The sequence below is a fragment of the Diabrotica virgifera genome, chromosome 3 (assembly GCF_917563875.1).
Source record: "Diabrotica virgifera virgifera chromosome 3, PGI_DIABVI_V3a".
NCBI lineage: Eukaryota > Metazoa > Arthropoda > Insecta > Coleoptera > Chrysomelidae > Diabrotica > Diabrotica virgifera.
This window is the reverse complement of record NC_065445.1, coordinates 163,217,582-163,240,676: the sequence shown is the minus strand read 5'-3', so window position 1 is coordinate 163,240,676 and position 23,095 is coordinate 163,217,582. Positions and strand designations below refer to the sequence as shown.

The following is a 23,095-nucleotide window of genomic DNA, read 5'->3' as shown; positions in this document are numbered from 1 at the left end:
TAAAAATTTGGAACGGTCACAGCACGAAAACGGTACATTTATTTTGTCCAACAGAACAGACTTAAACTCTTCGAACAGAGATTAATCTCTCATGCAAAAATCAGACTGCTATTTATCACCAAATGGGCGTTTTAACGAGTGGAACATGTAGAATATGTGAAATGACAGGAATTATGACAGGTAATAAATAGCAGTCTGATTTTTTCATGAGAGTTTAATCTCTATTCGGAGAGTTTAAGTCTGTTCTGTCGGACAAAATAAATGTGCCGTTTTCGTGCTGTGACCGTTCCAAATTTTTAACCTGTTCCACAATTAAAACTACCCCTGTTCCAGTGTTCACACATATCAAAGTTTATTCGACTAGACACCCTTAAGCTATTAACAAATTTTCAGCTTGCTATTAATCAACTTTTTTTTCATACGCGGGATCCAGACCTATCATGGCTCAAGACCTTCGAATCAGAATGTTCGCGATGTGAGGTGGATGCTGATAAAGACAAGATTTTGATTCTACGTCTGTTTCTTGATGGAATAGCAAAGGAATGGTTTGAATCAAAAATAATAACATTAGGCTTAGATAACAGTTTTGAGGTATGGAAAGTTAATTTTTTAGATAGTTTTTGTCAAACAGGTTGGGATAATCATAGAAAAGCTTATTCTTTTAAGTATGTAGGTGGTAGTCTTGTTGATTATGCATTTCGCAAAGAAAATTTATTGCTAAATATCAAAAATGATTTTCCTATTGATATATTAATCGATTTAATTGTGACAAATTTGCCAATTCATATACAAAATAATATTAATAGAGCTGAGGTTACAACAATGGAAAAATTGATAGGTGAGTTACGAAAGTTGGAGAGTTCAGTTATAAGCAAAAAAAAATCGGAGACAAACCCAAATTTTGTACAAATACCTACCAAATTAAATACAATAATACCAAAAGAAAAAAATAGTTGTCAATATTGTGATAAAAAAGGATTCCCTGGGAGGTTTCATCCAGAGGCAATGTGTCGTTTAAAGCAAAAACATAGAAGGACAATACAAGAAAACAAATCAAATGATATTCAATATGTTAATAATATTGCTATACAGGAGACATTAAATGAAACGGTAACCGACCAAAAAAACTGAATTTGCTGCCATTGATCAAATTAAAAGTATTCCTAAATAATAGAGAATTATGTGGAATCTATGACCCAGGTTCAAATGTTACTCTTCTGAATTCGAAGGTAGCAGGTAAGTTGGGATTAGTTATTCATGAAGATAGGAATATGTTTAAAACGATAAATGGCAGAACAAATTTTACAGGAAAACTAATTGCAAAAATGAAAATTAATAAAATTGAGAAAAATGTTAATCTTTTTGTAATTAATGATGAATATTTCGAGTATGATATTCTACTTGGATTGGATTCTATTTTGAATTTTCAAATGAAACAAGATTTTGATTTAGAAATTTATCAAAGATTAGATCTAGATATTGAAGAGAAGATTGAAAAGTTTAATCACAATGTTAATTTGACAGAATATTCAATAAACTTTAATGAAGGAATTCCCACAGAGCTTTTTGAAGCAAAATTAGAACATTTACAGCCAGAGCAGAAAAGTAAAATAGAAATATTACTAAATAAATTGGACAATTGTTAAAAGCAAATTTAATAGAAGAATCATCTTCGCCCTTTGCAGCACCTGTTACATTGGCTCTTAAAAAAGATGAAGGATCTAAAACAAGATTATGCATTGATTTTCGTGAATTAAACAAATTAATTGTTCCCGAACCACAACCTTTTCCATTAATTGACGAGATTTTGACCAAAACAAGGAATGCTAAATTCTTTACTACTTTAGATATAAATTCTGCTTTTTGGTGTATTCCAGTTCGGAATAAAGATAAATATAAGACAGCTTTTGTTACACAAGATGGTCATTGGCAATGGAAATGCTTACCTTTTGGGCTTAAAACATCACCAGCAATATTTCAAAGGATTTTAAGTAATATTATCAGAAAACATAATTTAAATCCATTTTGTATAAATTACATAGATGATATTTTAATATTTTCAGTATCATTTGAAGAACACTTAGAGCACATCGAAAGACTCATGGAAGCCATTCTTGAAGAGGGATTTAGGCTCAAACTTCTAAAATGTAATTTTGCAAGAGAAGAGGTAAAATATTTGGGGCACATTGTGGGAAACAATTCAGTTCATCCTTTACATGATAATTTAATATCGATCAGAAATTTTCCAGCACCAGATACCAGAAAAAAAATACGACAGTTTTTGGGAAAAGTAAATTTTTACCACAAATATATAAAAGACTCGGCTAGGTTATTAGAGCCATTACATAATTTACTTAGAAAAGATATTAAATTTCACTGGTCTTTAAGCTGCCAAACAGCCTTTGATATGGTAAAGAGTATCCTGTGCTCTGAACCTATTCTCGCTATTTTTGACCCAAATGCTCCTACAATTATATATACCGATGCTAGTATTTTAGGAGTTGGTGCAGTTCTCAAACAAAAACAAGAAAATGGAGAAATGAAACCTGTGGCTTACTTTTCAAAAAAATTGAACAAATATCAGAAAAACAAAAAAGCAATTTTTTTAGAATGCCTGGCAATTAAAGAAGCATTAAAATTTTGGCAATACTGGCTAATGGGAAAGAAATTTGTCGTTATTACTGATCATAAGCCCCTTGAGGGAAGAGAACTTCGTACAAGGCCAGATGAAGAATTAGGAGATATGACTCATTTTCTTTCACAATTTGATTTCGACATTAAATATGAACCTGGAAAAGAAAATGTAGAAGCAGACTGCCTTTCTAGAAACCCAGTTTTGGAAAATATAGAAAATGCAGAAACATTTATAAAAACAGTGAACCTAGTGACATTAACTGGGATAAAACAAGACCAGAATAATAATCGACAAGCTATAGATAAAATGATAGGAACAATTTTTAACCAAGATGTATTCTATAAATTAAGGAAGAACCAGAAAAAAATAATTTTATCCAAAGATTTTGGAGTGAAGTTAATAACAAAAATTCACAAATTTTATGGTCATATTTGTGCTGGTAAAGTAATTAACAAAATTAGGAATTTTTACTACATTAATAATTTGGATTTACTGGCAAAAGATATCTGCCAGAAATGCGAGATCTGCTGTAAAAATAAAACAAGAGTAGGTCCAAAATATGGTCTCTTGTCACAATTAGGTCCGGCAAAAGAACCCTTCGAGATAATGTCCCTAGATACAATAGGAGGATTTGCTGGCAATCGTTCAACAAAAAAAATACCTCCACTTACTTGTAGATCATTTTACCAGATATGCATTTGCAGTTACTTCCAAAAATCAGATGACAGGTGATTTTATTAAACTAATCTCTAAAATTCAAGATAAACACCCCATAAAAACATTATTAACAGATCAGTATCCGGGAATTAATTCCAAGACATTTAGAAATAATATGAAACAGTTAAATATTCAACTGGTTTTTACAGCAGTAGACTGCCCATTTTCGAATGGTTTAAATGAAAGACTTAATCAAACATTAGTTAATAGGATAAGATGTAAACTAAATGAAACTAGAAGTAGAGCATGGACAAAAATAGCTGAAGAATGTATAGATGAATATAATAGAACAGATCATTCCGTAACCGGATACAGCCCAGAATATTTGCTTTTTGGAAAAGCGGATCCGTTTGTTCCCGAGGAACTTTGTGAAACAAGAAATGTATCAAAAGATAAGCAAATAGCTTATAAAAATTCAGTACGACATCATGAATATAATAAAAAGCTGTATGACAAAAATAGAAAATTCCATGAATTTAAAGAAGGAGATTGGGCATATGTAGAAAATAAATCCAAACTAAATAGAAAAAAACTTGATGAAGTAAGACTAGGTCCATTTCAAATAAAAAAACAAATTTTACTTAGCAAATTGAAATAAGATTGACGTATGACGTGTGTCTACCACGTATATTTTAATTAAGTTATGTATCTTAAAAAAACATGAATTGAAGGCTGGAAGTGGAAGGCATATAAATCACGCTGATAAATATCTGAGTTTCTGTGTTGGATTATTCCTATGTACCTATTAGGTTTACCTATGTCGCAAGAAATTCAAGAATTTGAAACTATGTATGAATTAAATGGGGTTCCCTAACAACACACAACATTCCAGGAATGTACTACCAAAGTTCTATCAATATTTGAATGTCCTGGACATTTAGGGAACATTCGGTGAACATCTGATTAAATTATTCCTGGAATGTTACCATAAGACATTCTGTGAACATACTACCAATGTTCCTATATTTTAAGTTGCCAAGTAATAAATACGTGTAACAGATATAAAGTTGGATTTATAGTTTGACGTAGCGTAGACGTAGACGCAACGGAGACGCACTGGAAAAGATCAACACCGAATTTTGTGTACTCGTGTTTATAGATGAACGCAAGCGCCTGACGGAACGTAAGAGAAACGTAACGTGAAGGCTGTATGACACTATTCGCTCCGAGCGTTAACAAAGTGTCAAAGCAAAATCAACCGACCTGCTCATGGTGGCGGTTTTTTGAAATTTTATAAGGACGCTTTGTGTATGTTTAAATGAAACATTTAAAAAAAATGCCGTATCACGCTAGTGATATTATGTATTAATATAAACAGCAAATAAAAACGCACTTAATCTGATATAAATTCTTCACTTTCCAATATTGATCATCAGTTTGATTTTGTATACATAACCTCACTATCGCAGTTTATGTCAATAAATCTTTATTAACGAAAAAGAAAATATTTTTGTTGCACTATAAATTACAGAATAAATTAATAACTAATGAATTCTAACAATGGTATTCAGTTATTATCACTATAAAATAAAATATTCAAGTTTAACAAAATAATCCCATAAGACTCAATGTTAAAACGTCCTTACAAAATCTGACAGCGTGTCACGTGACTGTGAATAGAGGGGAGACGCACGGAGCCAATACATTTTCTTGTATCATTTCTAATATCGTTTCTGATATGTCAAAAAAATGCATAGTGTCATACACAGATACAAGAAACGATATCAGAAACGATACAAGAATTTGTATCAGGCACAGATTATTGTACAAGAACTGCGCCAATTTCTGCGCAAAGAGCAAAAACGTAAAACCTGCTGGTAAAACATCTAAAATGTCAAAATTACTTACTCATAATGGCGGCTGAAATGAAAATGGGATAATGTATTGATGAATTTATTTGTGTTTTTGTAGGTATTATTTATAAATCTTTTATTGATACTTAATATACCGTTTGGTATGGACTACTGTTCTACTAATAACCATATATTTAGCTCCTAGTAAAGTTCAAACTATAAATTTAGGTTTCGGTGCATAATTTTTTAATAGACGAAAATACAATAGTTCCTAATTTGGATCAAACTAAAGATAATTCTAATGCAAATATTTTAGCACAAATATCAAAACAAAATAAAAACACAAATAATCAACCTCAGTCAACGTAAAATTCTGGTTAACATTAAAATGTTAATTATATAAAAGTTTATAAATTTTATAAAATATTTAAAATCAGCTGTGTCTGTAGATGCAGTACGCATATTCGCCGATCCCACAACGTACGGCATAGGAAAATAAATACGAACCTCGGATTGGTCCTAATATAAACGTCATTTACGAGTCAGAGTCAACGTAACCTCAAATTTTTATGTGTTTCAGTTGGTTTAACTTTTGTTTATTTTCCTTTGACTGACCGTTTGGTTTAATTTTCTTTGCGTTGAAGCTTTTTGTAGTGGATTGTTTTTACAAGGTTTCTACTTGTGGGTGTACTTTTGTTATTTTACATAAAAAATAAAATCAGAGTTTGGCGTTATGGCATCCTCCCCAAATTTTCCAAAAGACTATACATATGCATGGAGTGATACTACCAGTGATGAAATAATAACAGTAAAAGTAAAGGAGATTAGTGATGAGATAACTGCTAAGGTAAGTTGCATTATGTTGATTTTGTTGTTTTACAATGAAATTTTAAAATATATGTTTTTTCTCTTGGTTTTCCTCCAATTGTTAAACAAAAGGACTGCAAAAATATGATGGGGTAGGGATTGAGTTTTGAGTATATCATATTATTATATCAACTTCATACACCTGCAGTTAAATCAATATAGATTTAAAATTTTTTTTGTTGGAATAGTCTTGGGTTTAGGTTTCTTTTTTTGCATAAAGACTATATGTACAGGACCTTTCCTTATAATTCGCAACCCCTCTACTCTACCTCCCTTATTTGAGGAGATAGAATAAAGAAGTTTCATAGTTTCACATGCATCATTAGAATTTCATAACACCAAAAAAAAGCTTCAGAAGTTAGTTTTTTAAATAGAACATCCTGTAAATTATTTCATAAATAGGAAGATTATTTCATGCTGATTTCAAAAATATATAATTTGACTTATAAGTTTCAAAAATTTATAGTTATATATAATTATCTTCAGCCATTTCCAAATATTTAGACTTAAAATCTTTGGGCAAGCAGGCATGATATTTAATTTAACAGATCTTGTTTTCAGGCTCTAGTCCTCATAGCTGTAGTAGGTAATTTTTGTCAAAGGTCGTACTTTGATAGTGGGCATATTCAAAAGTTTTGTATAAATAATTAGAGAAATCAGCAAAAATGGTCTTCCTATTTATGGAATAATATACAGGGTGTTCCATTTCAAAAAATGCAACTTTATTCGAAAAAACCTGATGCTTTTTTATTTTTGCTGATACAGTAAAACCTCCATTAACCGATATAATTGGGGGGAGGCCGTTTCGGATAACAAGAATTTCGGTTAAACATGACATTGTTGGTTGTATTCTTCTTGTACCAATTTACGCAGTATTCTTGGTCAAAGTTGGTATTAAAAAATACTATGAGGTGATTTTGTAATGTTTTCTTTAATATGTAAATGCTGAATAAAGCAACAAAATGAAGGAGAATGAACATGTTTAAATTGTTATTTAAATAAAGCTATTTTCTATTGTGTTTTTCTTTGACAATGATGTTTTAGTACAAACATAATAATTAAATAACTAGGTACAGTAATAAAAAATATGTGTTGTATATCTATTTAATTGCGTTCTTTCATAGTTGTATGAAGGTAATGTTGACGATGTTGACAAATTAACATCGAATTTAAAAATTTACTTTTTATTGAAGAAATCATTGAAACTGTCAGCCGTTTCGGTTAAACGATGTTTCAGTTAAAAAGGTTTCAGTTAACGGAGGTTTTACTGTATGAAATTCTGACAATTCGACTTTGAAAGTTCAGTTTTCAACTTTTTTATCTATCTCCTCAACTGAAGCATATAGATATATTATAAATCAAGGGTTTAATTTCAAATGAAAAAATAATTTGAATATAAATTTAAATTGTCTTTTTTTTGTTTGTAGGAGTGGATACAAAAGTGGTCTGAAGCAACTCTGATGACCTGGAGAGTTATGCGAACATATCCTAACTCTGGCAAAATTAATGTTTACAAGGTGGACTTGAGGTGTCAGCATAACACTGACAAAAGAACTCAAGGTATAAGATCTACCAAAAATACAAACTGTCCAGTTACATTATCAATTGTTGTAAGAAGGTAATAAAATTACTGCATTAGTGAACAAGTGCTCTATTAGGTTCTTTCCAACACACACAGAGACCCTTCATTGTACTATCAAGAAACCACTTGATAAATAAAATGTTCTGGCCTTTCATCTACAGAGTGGTTTAATAACCATACAATAATATACAGTTTTCATGTGTGTTGGAATTACCCTATTATTAACACTGTAAACTTTTGACTTCAAGTATTATCTCGCAGAACTATTTTTTTCCAGAAATAATTAATAAATAAATAATGCACATTAGCTCAGTGAAATGAGCTACCATAACTTACTTATTCCTTTTTACTCTACATGCGGAGCATAGGGCGTCAACTGTCTGCCGCAACACTTCTTTTCCATGTTTCTACGGGTCTACCTGGTCTTGTGTTTCCATGTGGTGTGTATTCTAGGGCTTGCCTCTCTATATTTGTGTCAGGTCTCCTTAGTGTGTGCCCCATCCAACTCCATTTCCTTTTGCATATTGTGTAATATATAGGTTCCTCGTTAGTTCTTGTCCATAGCTCTTAGGTCGATATGCAGTTTGGCCAGTAAAATGTTAAGAATCTTCCTTTTATTTATGAACACCTACATCTGTCTGATACATGTTCTTGATACTTTCCAAGTTTCTGCTCCATATAGTAACACAGTCTTCACATTGTTGTTGAATAATCTATCTTGCTTTTTCTTGTCATCTGATGTGACGACCACATTTTCCTTAGCACATTGAATGCGTTTTGAGCTATTCTATTCTCTGTTCTACGTTCTCCTTTATCCCTCCTTTGTTGTTCAAAATACTGCCCAAGTAGTTAAATTTCTCTATTGTTTCTAATTCCGTGCCTCCCAGTGATATTTCCACTTTTCTTGGTGTATTTATTTTCATTATCTTAGTTTTTCTGACGTTTATGTTAAGTCTGACCTTCTTCCCTGCCTCTGCTACTTTTTCAGTTTTGCGTTGCATGTGTTGTATTTTTTCTGTTAAAAGGCATATATCTGCAAATTCCAAGTCCTCAAGTTGGTTAAAAAAAATAAATATTTGCTATAATATTATATTATCTATTATGTTGTTTACCCTTGGATAAGAGTGTAATGTTATAAACATGACATCTTTATAATTTTATTTTCAAATAATTATTAAATAAATTATTTTATTTATTAGGTATTTGTTTTATAAATATTATAATTTTTATTATTGTATTTTCTTTAATATTTCATTAATAATAATCTTCTCTATTTGTTTTACCTGTTTTCCCATTAAAAACTTGTTTGGCGTCCTCTGTTTCCTATCTCTCTTTTCATCTAACCATTCAGTCATAATACATAACACGCTTATCCATCTTTCTATACTTTAAGCTGTCATTTTGACGACAGTGACAGCTACCTCCATATTTCTCACAATGGAGGTGGTAAAATTAATTTATTTAAAGAGATGAGCTAATAATACCTTCATTTATTTCAACGGAATCATATCCTGGGGTAAGAAATTCATTATATCTTATTGTATTCATAGTTAGCCTACATTCACAGTTTTTATAACCTTTTTTTTCTGTATCTAACCTCAACTGTTCACACGTATTTGTTGGGTATTTTGTATTCTCTTTATTAATATGCATGTAGAAGTCGAATAATTCAACTAATAATAATAATTGAATCGGTCATTGCGAAAACAATCTAAGTCCATATTTTTGGTAAAAATGACATTTCGACGCCATGATGTTTTTAAAATTTGAATCAACCATTCCGCATAAAAACAATGCCAGTTACTGTTTATATTGTATGTTTAAATATTGTATGGTAGGTCGGTATGTTTTTCGGTCAGTTCGAAAACAACACATGTCCTTTACTTGCGTATTATGACTGTCTCTTGCTGACAATAAAAAAAAGGTTTTAGTACCAACATTAAACATCATGGTTCATTTCGAAAACAACATAAGTCCAAAAAATTAAAAACTTAATATTAAACAAATTAAGTCACATTTAGACTTTTTCTTGTATATACATACATAATATATCTAAATTTCTATGTATTTTGACTGTTTCTTGCTGAAAATAAAGAAAAACCATTAAAAATTATGGATTATTTCGAAAACAACATGAACCCACAAACTTAAAATCTAAATATCAAAAAAAATATGCAACATTTAAACTTTTTTTGTCATTCAGAAAGATGCATTTATAACCCAGAATACTTATAGAAAATATAGTATTACCTCGGAATATCCAACTATTAATGGAAAGATTTTTACGTTTCCTGAAAAATTTACACATTGTAACATATATTGTTTTCGCAATGACCGATTCAATTAATAATAATTTCATTTAATTTGGGCACGCCAGGTTTCCTCAACACGAATCTACCTTATCAGCAGACTCTTCGAGAAGTGTACAGTAAATTGAACCTGTAATTACAAAAAAGAAATATGTATGTCTTTGTACTCACTTTATAACGCTTAAAAAATTACGGGATCTGGATTTCAATGCATATTTTTTTTATAAATCTCGTATTGAAGTTACACGTGAAGTTAGTCGTATTGATGACAGTTGAGGAAACATGGGCGACCCACTTATTTTACCCCTTGCCATCTGCTAGTTTTTTGAATACTTTTTTGGCAAGGTACTTTTTCTTCTTGATGTCAATCTAATACACAGTTTGAGTTCTAGTTTTTGGAAATAAATCGAACCTTTCCCTCTTCGGGAGCCTAAGCCTTCATCATCGGTGATGACAAGGCAGGAAGGAGATGATGGATGCATCTCAACATCTACAACAAGTCAACAGCTGTACCATCCGCCATCAAGAAGATCTGCTTACCGTCAAATACCACAAGCCATACATAAGTATAACTCAGAATTGTTAGCTTTCGGCAAGATTTTGAATATATATGTTATTGAATTTTTGAAGTTATATTTTATTATATCTTTGTTGTTAAATAAACATGAGTAGTTAGAATATTATTTTGTTTGTTTCCAATCCAGATCTGCATTGTTCATATTTTTGATTAGAACAAGACAAACACACACCTTGAGAATCTGAGCTATCATATCATAACTAACATAGTTGATTGAAATATTATTTTTGAATAGTATTTCAACTAGCTGTGGTAGCTGGTCGCGACAAGAGTATTTTTCTATTTTAGGTTCATCAAAAATTCGAAATCCAAAAAAGAAGATCCTATGATTATTAAGGAATTTCCGACACTTATAACTATAAAAAACAAACACAACCATGAATTGAATACTGCTGCAGTTTTGAAGTACAGAGATGTCTCCAATGAAGTGAAAGAAAAACTCATTGATTTATTCCGACAAGGACACAACCCATCATCAGCTCTAAATTCCCATAAATTAGATTTAATGATGGAATATGAGGATAATGATTATTATCGAATAGCTGCAGATGGAAAATTCTTGCCCAGCATCTCAATAGTAACTAAACTGTTTGAAAAAGAATTTAATAGTAAATATGGCAACCTAACTGATAAAGAAAATTTTGATCATTTAGAAAATTTACTTAATGAATATGTAAAGGTACATAGTGCAAGAGCTGGATTTAGTTACACCACAGACAAGGAACATTATTTTGTTGTTTTGTGTACTCCAATAATGTTAAGAATCCATAAAACAGTTGTTCAGACGAGTGAAGTAGTTATGGTTGATGCTTCTGGTGGAGTAGACAAACAAAGGCATAGAATATATTTTCTTGTTACTCCAACAGCTGCAGGAGGATTGCCTTTAGGAGTCATTATATCAGATTCTGAAAAGGAAAGTGTTTTTCTGGAAGCTCTTACATACTTGAGAAATTTAGTTGGAACTTGTGCTTTTAATTTTAAAAGACATCCAAAAGTATTTATTACTGATAATGATTTAAAGGAAATTAATGCTATAAAAAAAGTCTTTCCTGAATCAAAAACTCTTCTTTGCCAATTTCACATGTTAAAATCAGTATGGTCCTGGTTATGTAATCAAAAGCATGATGTAATGAAGGAAGATAGGCAAGAAATCTATTTTATGTTCAAAAATTTATTGTATTCAGCAAGTTTGAATTGTGTGAATGAAGCCTTTAGCAAACTTATTTTCTTTACCATCAGTAAAGGTTATCGAAAATTGAATCAATATTTAAACAATTTATGGAGAAAAAAAGAGACATGGATCTCATATTATAGAAATGCATTGCCGCTTCGTGGGAACAATACCACAAATTATATTGAAATAGTATTTAGGATTTTAAAAGACTGTATACTAAATAGAACAATGGCTTTTAATCTTACACAATTAGTGGACTTTATCCTAACTCGTTATGAACTGTACTTGAAACAGAGACTAACTGATTTTGGCAATGGAAGATACTCTAGTTCTCTCCTTAAAAAAATGCTGCCATTCAAAAGTAGCAATGACTTTTCTGTAGAGAAGCAATTTGATACACCAGACATCTATAAAGTTAAATGTTTACAGGAAGAGCAAACAGTAGACATCATTAGAGGAATATGTACCTGTAGCCTAGGCACTTCAGGAAAAATGTGTAAACATTCATCTGCAGTAATATTCTCACTTGAGAATGACATAAAAACTGCATACAATTTGGTGTGTACAAGTACCAAGAGGGATATGCTATATATAGCTAATGGTATTCGGCCACCACCAGAATGGTTTTCCCCATTGCAAAAGAGTTTAGACAGCAGTATTCAAACACTTCCAGAAACATCTGGGACACAAAAATATACTGAATTACTTGCAGAAGACCATGGAAATGATGCTGATTCTGGAGAATCTCAAACACTTTCTGACCAAGAATTAGCCCAATTAGAAACTCTTTTTGACCGAATAAAAAATGGAGCTAAATCTAATCCCACTATATTCGTACCTGCGATCCAGAAAATGTTATTCAATGCCACCAGTTTTGCAAACACAGAGACAGGTTTGGTTTCTGCTCTCTACACTTTTGGAAGTTACAGTGGAGTAGAACAAAAAAATAAGAGAACTTTGAAATCTACAAAATCTCGCAGGTCTCATCGAATAAAAATTGGAGTACAACCAACTGCTATTGGACGTCGAAAGTATTGTTTGCCAGGAAAACGAAAAGTAAGTGCTGGTCGGCCAGCAGGATCTCGACTTACCATAGAAGCTTTACAGCCACACAACTATACCGCTTTTGGCCATTTACCTTCTAGGAAAAGAAAGGCTCCTCATAATTTGGAAAGTTGTGTATATGACAATAAATCATTGGGTATGACAAAACAAGCCAAAATGTAATATAAATATAAATTTTGACTATACCCTTAAATTGAATTTTATTTTTTCGCTATATAGATAGTAGCAACAAAAATTATTTATCCTTTTTATACCCCCCTAACAAGGTCCAAGATTAAAATTAAATGAAAAAATGTTGAAACAAATATATATATAGTAACTGACATGAAACTTACACCACAGACAAACAGATTCAACCCAATAAACACGCTAGTAAGGAAAATTAAGAGAATTTAATGCATAAGTTATTATTTATGTCTTTTATGTAGTTTTGGTTAATCTTTTTTATGTCTTTTGGTTGGTGTTTCATTGGAAGCAGGGGCGTAACAGAGGGCCCCGCAGCATGAAGCTTGCGGGGGGCCCCAATCGCTTAAGGGCCCCATCTTGTCATCTGATATTATGTAAAAATCTGTTATTGTTATATTATTTTTACGTTGTCTGTTTAAATTTAAAAACGTAAAAATGTTTAACTATTTAGACGTATTTGCCAACTGAATCATCTCATCAATAAATATCTAGAAACTTAATCCCTTCCGGCCTACCGAAATTTTATGGCAGCGACAATAAACTATATAATGCTTTGTACGTGACTATTGAAAGATATTAGAATTGCAATTTGCCGAATTTAAGAACAATATTTTTAAATCTAAAAATGGGTTTTCTTTCTCTCTGTTCTTTACCTACTTTTAGTTTTCGATGCAATATCGCCAGTAATTTCATATTAGCTGTTTGCATTGAATGTTATTGATGTTTATGTTGTTTTACGGTTATAGTTGCATCAGTTTGGTACGCATTTATTTAACAATTATTGACGACTTTTCTTGTGTAATCATTGGACAATCTCTCAACAGATAAACGGTAAGATAAGGAAATTATAACACTTACGCTTTAGGGAAGTCAATGTAGAAAAACTTGCATTGTTTCGGTTTCGGAAAAAATCAAACAAGCTTATATTTTTCTAAAACATTTTTGTTAGTTTATATATCTTATCTTAAAGTGAAAAGTTCTACTCACAGATGCCTCTAATTGTTTATTAATTATTTAAACAATAAAACTGTTTTATATTAAATAATTTTAAAAGATATCGGTGAATTCATCATTTTACTTTGTTCAAAAATGTTTCTATTTGCTTTTTGATTATGCTGAATTCGAATATGTCATTAAATTAGGGCCATAAGTACGAAGTTGCCCCCCCCCCCTACCGGGAGGTCTGGGGTTAATCACCCAGCATAAGGAGTCCAGGAAAAATGATATTTAACCACTTGAAAACGCATTTTAATGTACTCCATGACTGAAGTTTCCTGTACCTACTACATATTGCTATTTTAGTTGACCAACACAAAAAAAAATTTGAAATCACATTATTTTAAGCTAAATATTTACCATCAATATAACATCTTTTCTGTTTTCATAAAAAATATACTACATATAATGTTACTTACATTCTTCGGCTATAATGTACGTTTTTAATCGCGTGATATTGCCTATAGGCAGTATAACGCGATTACAATCGCGGGCCCCCTTCGCCGCGGGCCCCGAGGCACTGCCCCGGTTGCCCCAATGGTAGTTACGGCCCTGTCAAACATTACAATTTGAAAATTCAAAATAAATTTTTTTGAGCACTTATACAGTATGTATGCGTGGCTTCGAACCATATGGGAAACATTTTTATTATCAATTTTACGAAAAAAGTTATTCTTCATGAAATGCTCTGAATGGTCTTAAATCTGAGATACAAAATAAGCCTGATAAACCATCAGATATCAAAGCTTATCAATTTTATACGAGGTAAGTCAAACAATAGGAATTTAACTCAAGGATAAAATACTGTTATATTTAACAATATACGATTTTAATTTTAATATGCAATTACATCCTTGTAAATAAGAAATTAATTTTTCCAAATATTTCTCAAATTACCGATAACCAACATCATTTTATTACAATTATAATAACTACTTTATTATTAATTTTTTAATTTTACGAAAAAATTCTTTATTAAATTCTTATTAGATTCTAAAAATCAGATCGTAAAAAGCTCTGCATTATCTCAAAACGAAGATTCAATCGTAATATATCACATTTTACCAACTTTGTACGAGGTATGTCGAAAAATATGAATTTCTCTCTAAGAGTTAAGTACCTTTATAGTTATTTAAACATATTTAAACATAGTTTTTAATTGCGAACAACTTTTTATAATAAAATTTTTCAATATTGTAAAATATAAAGGTGGTACAGGTACTATTGAGCGAAATTAATATTTTTTGATACACCTTGTATAAAATCAATAAAATTTAATATCTGATTATTGCAACTTAAGTTTTATACCATGCAGAGCATTTTATGAAGAATAACTTTTTTTTCGTAATATAGATATGTAATAAAAAAGTTTCCCATAGGTTCCACGCTACGCAAACACACTGTATAAGAAATCAAGAAAGAATTGTTTTAACATTTACTATTTTTAAAGCTGGTTATTAAATGTATTGTAGGTAAGTTGTACAGAAAACAACAAAAGAAGTTGTTTATTTGGAATGGGTCTGTATACCAATAAAGATGAGAAATGTAAGTTGTTATGAACAGTGAATGATAACGCTAACACAAAAAAGTTTTTTCCGCAAATCGCCAGGAAATTTTGACATTCCTGTCAAAATTTCTTGAAGAAAAAGTCAGGACTTCCTTACTGTAAAGAAATGTCATTTCCTTACTGTAAGGAAATGATATTTCCGTACAGTTGTTAGTGTTAAATTTATAAGCGTCAAGTTTGACAATTCAACCTCAATACGTTTCCATAGTAACCCAAGTAATTTTATTAGGAATTTCAAAGCACCATTTATTTGGGAATAAAATTATCGCGTTTTTTTTAAATCAATCAATATCTGTCGAATTTTAAACGATTTGCGGAAAAATAGTATGTTTACCTCGTAGGAAAAGCCACATTCCTGGACTCTGTGTTGCTAAGTCTCGGCTTGCGCCTCGACTTAGCAATCTTCACAGTCGTCCAGGAATGTTAAGCTTTTCCTACCCGGTAAACAATGTACTATTGTTAAATAAGTCGTATTTAGTAATTGTTTAACGCGGGAGCAGTCGCGCGTAGAACAAAATCTAACAATACGAATTTAAAACAAAGTTCAATTTTATAATATTTTTGTTTGCTTGTTATGTTAAAAATATCTATTTCTAACAATTTTAAAACTAATTGGTTCCTACCAAAGCCATAAATTCCACAAAAAAAAAAAAAAATGAAATTAAAAAATTCAAAAAAAATCCTACGCATTACTACAATCTTCTTCGAGGCACTTACAAGTGGAAAGTTATGTTGCAAAATTTTTCATTAAGTTATCACGGAAAATGATAAAAAGTTGGATTTTTTCTAACGGCGCGACTGCTCCCGGGTTAAAAGGGGCCCCATTTCAAATTCTGCGGGGGGGGCCCCGACGGAGTTTGTTACGCCACTGATTGGAAGTTCCCCCTAAGGCAAATGTATAGATTCGCCACTGATACGTTCCTTGTATTTGTAGTGTAGCGCTGTTAGTTACTGTAGGCATAAGAGACTATACTCCTTTTCTTTAATACTAGTAAACTATAAGATGCCAAGATCTAAAAAATTCCTATTATAGTCCTCTTCAGGCGAAATTGATGTTTTTTGTTCTTGTAACCAAGAGTTTCACGTTTCACTCAAAAGGTTTAACTGATTTTCTAACACTCAAAAACAAATTATATAGTTTCCCCGTAAAATCCAGTAATTAAGATACCTATATTTTTCCAAATTTGATATTTTTCAGTATAACAGAATGGCTAAACTAAAAAAACTAGCATTACACATGATTAGTCTTCGTCTTCAGTTAGTATCAGACAGTTTGTTAAAAAATGAACATGGTATTCCCTTCAAATTGCTCCGTTTATCAAAATACATATTTGGAAAAAATCCACCCCATACCACTGAATTCTACTTAAAACTGTATAGCTAAATATTTTTAAAGGGATAGGCGCAAAATCTCGGTCCAATGCTATTTAAATGCAGTCTTTTTTTTTCGAATCCTGAGAAAACTAATGAATATTCTTGAAACATTTAAACGCAGAATAAAAGATTAAATTATTACCGAGGGTCTAAAGTCCCTTAGAATAAACAAAAAGTTTTTTTAATGAAATATTTGAAATTAAAAATCACTAAATTTTCTCTTTTTTTTCACCCCTGTAACTTATTAAAATAAATATTATAGAAGTTTTAAGGGACTTTCGGCCCTCGGTACTAATGTAATCTTTCATTCTGCGTTTAAATTTTTCAAAAATTCTTATTAGTTTTCTCAGGATTAAAAACAATGAATGCATTTAAATCCAAAAATAAGTTATGTGACATAGCCAAATTGTATTTAGCGCCAAATCATAATATTCCCACGATATATTTATCACCAATCGCAGAGCCGTATTTACTTGCCTATTCTATACGTAGTGGGATCGGCGAATATGCATGCAGTACTACCATAACGTGACACGGGTGCATTCAGCAGACTCAATCGATGACTAATCGCTTAGTGATTTTCTGCTGAATGCCACATAAATTGTCGATTAGTTATCATTCGATGACTTATCGGTCGCCATTTTAAACATCGGTTTTGAAATATGATTACTTAGCAAATCAAAATAAGATTGACGTATGACGTGTGTCTAACACGTATATTTTAAGTTATGTATCTTAAAAAAACATGAATTGAAGGCAAGGAAGGCTGAAAGGCATATAAATCACACTGATAAATATCTGAACTGCTTTGTTGGATTATTCGTATCCCAGGCAACCAAGTGACGTCATATAACGTTGAGGAAACGTCAGTTTTTGGTTGAATATAACACGTGTTTGTACATTACGTCATAAAGACGCCTTTTGTAGGTGATTTTAAAAACGTAAGATTAATGACGTTAAAATTACGTTTAAAAAACGTTTGAATTTCAGACAGCCTAAGTCTGACGTCACAAAATTGGGAGGAGCTTGCTTGTTTGTATTGACTCCAAACAATTTCGTTTAGGTATAGATAACGCTAAATGTTCATAAGAAATTTCTCATTTATTGTTTACGTGGTTTGTGCCTTGTGTGATAAAATAAGAATTTTCATTTAGATATTTAGTTGAAGAAACGTGTAAATTAAGCGATTTTTATGTGTTTTTGCTCAGTGAGTTAGTTTAATGCAGTAATTCTTCTTGACAACTATTTGAGGTTATGTTTATTTGTTTTTAATTAAGCGTTAAATGAAGATATTAAGACAGCGTTAAATTAAGATATTAGTATGCTGGATAACTTGTTAATAAATTATTTATTAGTTTCATATATATGTTGTTTCAGTTTTGACACAGTAAATAGGTATATATAACTATTGAAAATTCTAAAGTGTGAGGGCTGGTACAATCATGCAGAATCAATGATGCTTCTAGCCTAGCGCACAAGCGATCTTAAACAAGTGGTAGTACTTATATCTTCGACACATGGGACGTAGGCCTATATGTTTCATGTTATGTACCTATTTTTTATACTATTTTGAAACATCTGAAAGAGGTCACTTTTTGAAAGTATTAAAGACGTGATTTTACCGACGTGAAAAAAACGTAGATACGACTACGTTTTAAAATCGTCACAATTATGACGTCAAATCGATGAGACAAATACACGTGATTTTCAACGTCAGTACTACGTCATAGAAACACGTCAATTGGTCATTTTTATGACGTGTTATCTACGTTATAAAAACGTCGTTTGGTTGCCTGGGATGTACCTATTAGGTTTACCTATGTCGCAAGAAATTCAAGAATTTGAAACTATGTATGAATTCAATGGGGTTATTTATAAATTACCATTTCATAATAATTCTCATTTCTGTTCTTGGGGTGTCTTTCACGTATTTGCAAATCATTTTGAAAAATGTGACAGTTGTCATAACCTTTTTCGTATGTACATGAAAGTATACCATTCAGAAGAATCGTTAGCGATTACACATCGCTAAGTAATCGATTAGTCATCGCAGTTTTCTGCTGAATGCAGCCATTGTGACAGACAAACAAAATTTCGAGGGAGAGATTAAATGTCCAGCAAACGACGGCAATGTTGCCAGATTCCTTTTAGCGGGAATTTTAAAATTTTATAGCAGTTTGGTTTTAAATTTGACAGTCCTGTTTTCTCAAGTCAAAAATCTTAACCTTACTTTTACAAGTGATTAGGATTATTATTTTATTTACATGTAAATTGAAACAATAAATATTGTGCTGTGTCATAATTTCAAACTCATTATGTTGCAGTATTTTCCAGTTGATAAAATTGCAATTCAAAAACTTTTAGGCAGGTACCCGTAACTTCCACATTATTATTTATTTTTTAAGTATTAAGGTTGATGTTGATATCAAAAATTTAGATTTCAAAGATAGTTTTATGTAGGTAGATACTAATAGAGTAATACTAGATAATATATTAGATACAAAGTAAGCTGTAAGTAGTATAACTGCCCATGTAATCACCTGTTATGTTTTTTTAGATTTGCACTGTAAAGATGGCACAGGAAGAGAACAAGAGTACAAGAACATGAAACATCTTATTATGAATGTATATGTATGTGATCCTCAAAAAATTATTTTACAAAACAAGATAGAGAAAGAGCTTTAAAATCCCAAGGATCCTGCAAAATGGTTATTTGGTGTACTAGTTGAATAATAATATCTAAAAATATTCAAACTATTTTAAAACACATTATGGGCATGAGGATGATATAGAGCACTTACATAAATACCAAAATCAGATAAATATCTCTTCAAAGTTTATTTTGAGACTTTCTTCAACAATGTAAGTAAAATATTTGCATATCGACGGCGGAAAGGCAGGACTTTGTAACGGAAAAATTTTTATAACATGAGTTACTTCAGTTTTCGCTTTAGAATAAGTGTATCGGCAGCTATTAAACAGCGATTACAGCTGGGAAAGTTTCCGGAAGGCTTCCAGAAGGCTTTCCCAGCTCTAAAAGCTGTTTAATAGGTGCTGATACACTTATTCTAAAGCGAAAACCGACGTAACTCATTTTATACAAATTTTTCAGTTATGAGGTCCTGCCTTTCCGCCGTCGATATACACAATATAATTTAAAACAAGAATGTTACCACTAAACCAATTTTTAAATATTACTTATGAATATTTACTACAGTTTACAATTTCAAATAGTGTGTTTGATTTTCCTATACCTATATTTTACTTTTTTTAGTAAACTTCAGACTGTTCAGGATAGCATAATAGCATAGGAGGCGAAATAAAAAGAATTGATTTACTTACAAGAAAAGATATCACAAACATTAAACTCTATTATGGCATTGATTTGAAAGATGGGTATATGTACAATGATGATGCAACCAGTGTTTATTTTTGGGTTGAATGCTTACAGACTCATGTCCAATATTATTTTACAAACAACAGGGCATACTAATGGATATTCATTCTGAATTTAACATTTATGATTTTTGTCTTATTTTCCTTAATACTGTGCCAAAAGGAAATGTTAATTAAGTTTGGTAAATCCTTTATCGCAATCGATGGAACTCATGGGCTCAATTCCTATGATTTTGAACTTATGACAGTATTAGTAAAAGATGAATTTGGGAATGGATTTTGTACTGCTTTCTTATTTTCAAATAGAAAAGATACCTACTTTAATTCACCACTTTTTTTTAAATACACGTCTGTGTTGGTATTATATGTACAGTAATCCCTCGTTATCCGCGGACTCATCAACCGCGGTTTCACTTATCCGCGGTTGCGATATCTGTTGAATCTTTAATGAGAATATTTTATTATTTTTATATATTTTTTATAATTTGACCAGTCGCGTTAAATTGCTCATGATATGCCACTGGCGCTTGTTCTTAGTAGTAATACTATGGCAATTAGTTTACATGTAGTTCGGAAGGTTTAAATGCGCGCATCACAATCTTGGCGAAGTTACTTCGCCAAAGTTGACCGAAGTCCGAAGTACCTCTCTACACATTCGTTTTACTTCGCGAGGAAGTGCGATACAGACAAAGAGCGGTGCGATACCGACAAAGATCCCTTTGACTCGGACGCGCCAGACCGACAGAGAATGGAAGTAGAACGAAGTGAGGCAAAGTTACACAAGGTGGCCGTCTACACTCTCGTACTTGTTGAACCTCGATCGACTTCGGCGAGAGTGTAGACGGCGTATAAAATACCGGCGAATGTAGACGATGCGTATCAGTGTTGATATGATAATACATTTCACAGATATGCAATTTTATCATATTTCTTTCTATGTACTAATATACGTATCCAAATTGGGATTATATGTAATATTCTGCTTTGGATCGTGGATCCCTCGCCAACCACGGTTTCACCAACCACACATTTCTCTTCGGAACGTAACCCCCGCGGTTGAAGAGGGATTACTGTATTCGCTCCGAGCGTTAACAAAGTGTCAAAGCAAAATCGACCGACCTGCTCATGGTGGCGGTTTTTTGAAATTTTATAAGGACGCTTTGTGTATGTTTAAATGAGACATTTAAAAAAATGTTGTGTCACGCTAGTGATATTATGTATTAATATAAACAGCAAATAAAAACGCACTATAAATTCTTCACTTTCCAATATTGATTATCAGTTTGATTTTGTATGCATAACCTCACTATCGCAGTTTATGTCAATAAATATTTATTAACGAAAAAGAAAATATTTTGTTGCACTATAAATTACAGTGTAAATTAATAACTAATGAATTCTAACAATTGTATTCGGTTATTATCACTACAAAATAAAATATTCAAGTTTAACAAAATAATCCCATAAGACTCAATGTTAAAACGTCCTTACAAAATCTGACAGCGTATCACGTGACTGTACGTAGAGGGGAGACGCACGGAGCCAATAGTCAAATGTTTTCATATCAGGCATAAGCGACACCTTTTACAATGCCTCGTCAAATGTAATGGGTATTACTCCTAATAGACTGTTAAGTGCCTGGCACATAGATAGGGCATGGTAAGTAAATCTTAATAAAATATCTGATTCTGAAAAAAATCCTATTATGTATACAAGATGTATTAATGATGGTTTAGAGAGTATTAATAGCTTTTTGGGTAGACTTCAAGTGATGCAGATACATACAATTTTAGTAAGTATTTCCAGTAGAACTACTGCAATAACATCCAACAATGGGCCTATTGTTATAGGAAGGGGTTGTGGAATTAATACCAATATGACCATTCAAAATTTTCATAAAATTTTGGATAAAAGGGTATCCATTAGTTGTTATAAGTTAAGTTTAAAACTTGGCACTCATGGAGAGCTATACCATAATATATAATAGGTATATCTCATACTATTACATCTCATATTGTCCACTACAGTAGTAATGAGTGATCCTGCATACACAGAACCATAATAATATATTATAGTTCGTGTATGCAGGCTCACTCATTACAATAGTGAGCAATATGAGATATAACATATTATAGTATAAGTCTCTGTGCATGACCAGATTAACATGTTTGGTGCCCATCTCGAACAAGCTCCACTTGGCTGGTACCACATACTTAAATCATTTATTTAGTTACACAGTACTACTCACATAACTTATGTGTCGTCAGTATCTTCCGTAAAACAGTCGTGATGCTACCCATACGTCATGGCCACTGAATGTGTTAAAGCTTGTTAATGTAGGAGAGTTATACTAAAATATATATCTTATATTATATTGCCTTAAATAGAAAAAATATCTTATTTAAATTGTATCCATGTAAGTTTTCATTTAATGAAATAAACCTTTTAATCAAAAAAGTGTTGTTTACTTGTGTACACCCAGCAATATCCTGATCATAGATAAATAATATAGTATTACCCGGATCCTGATATGCAGACGCCAATAGGGCTTTTCATCGATTGTTATTTGTTTCGAGCTTCTGTCATGAGTCACATAATATTAATGTATCTACGTCATACATCTTTGGTTTGTATCATTGGTATATACCAATAACGTATGACATAGATATATTAATATTATGTGACAGAAGCTCAAAACAAATGACTGTGAATGAAATGCCCTATTGAATAGGGCTTTTCATCGATTGTCATTTGATTCGAGCTTCGGTCAAGTGTCACATAATATTAAAATATCTACGTCATACTTCTTTGGTTTGTATCATTGGCAATATCAATAACATATGACATAGATATATTA

General features: G+C 31.6%; 1 protein-coding gene across 2 annotated transcripts; it reads left to right on the top strand.

Annotated features, from left to right (window-relative positions):
- Window positions 1-338: 338 nt before the first annotated feature.
- LOC126882196 (uncharacterized) lies at window positions 339-22,707 on the top strand. Of its 2 annotated transcripts, XM_050647013.1 has the most exons (5): window positions 339-5,992; window positions 7,440-7,630; window positions 10,296-19,210; window positions 19,400-19,704; window positions 20,117-22,707. In XM_050647013.1, exon 3 carries the CDS (start codon window positions 10,806-10,808, stop codon window positions 12,879-12,881), a length of 2,076 nt encoding a protein of 691 aa, XP_050502970.1. In that variant the 5' UTR covers window positions 339-5,992; window positions 7,440-7,630; window positions 10,296-10,805; the 3' UTR covers window positions 12,882-19,210; window positions 19,400-19,704; window positions 20,117-22,707. The 2 variants fall into 2 exon arrangements, with proteins under 2 accessions (XP_050502970.1, XP_050502969.1); XM_050647012.1 differs by having other exon boundaries at window positions 350-5,992; window positions 7,440-19,210.
- The last annotated feature ends 388 nt before the right edge of the window (window positions 22,708-23,095 follow it).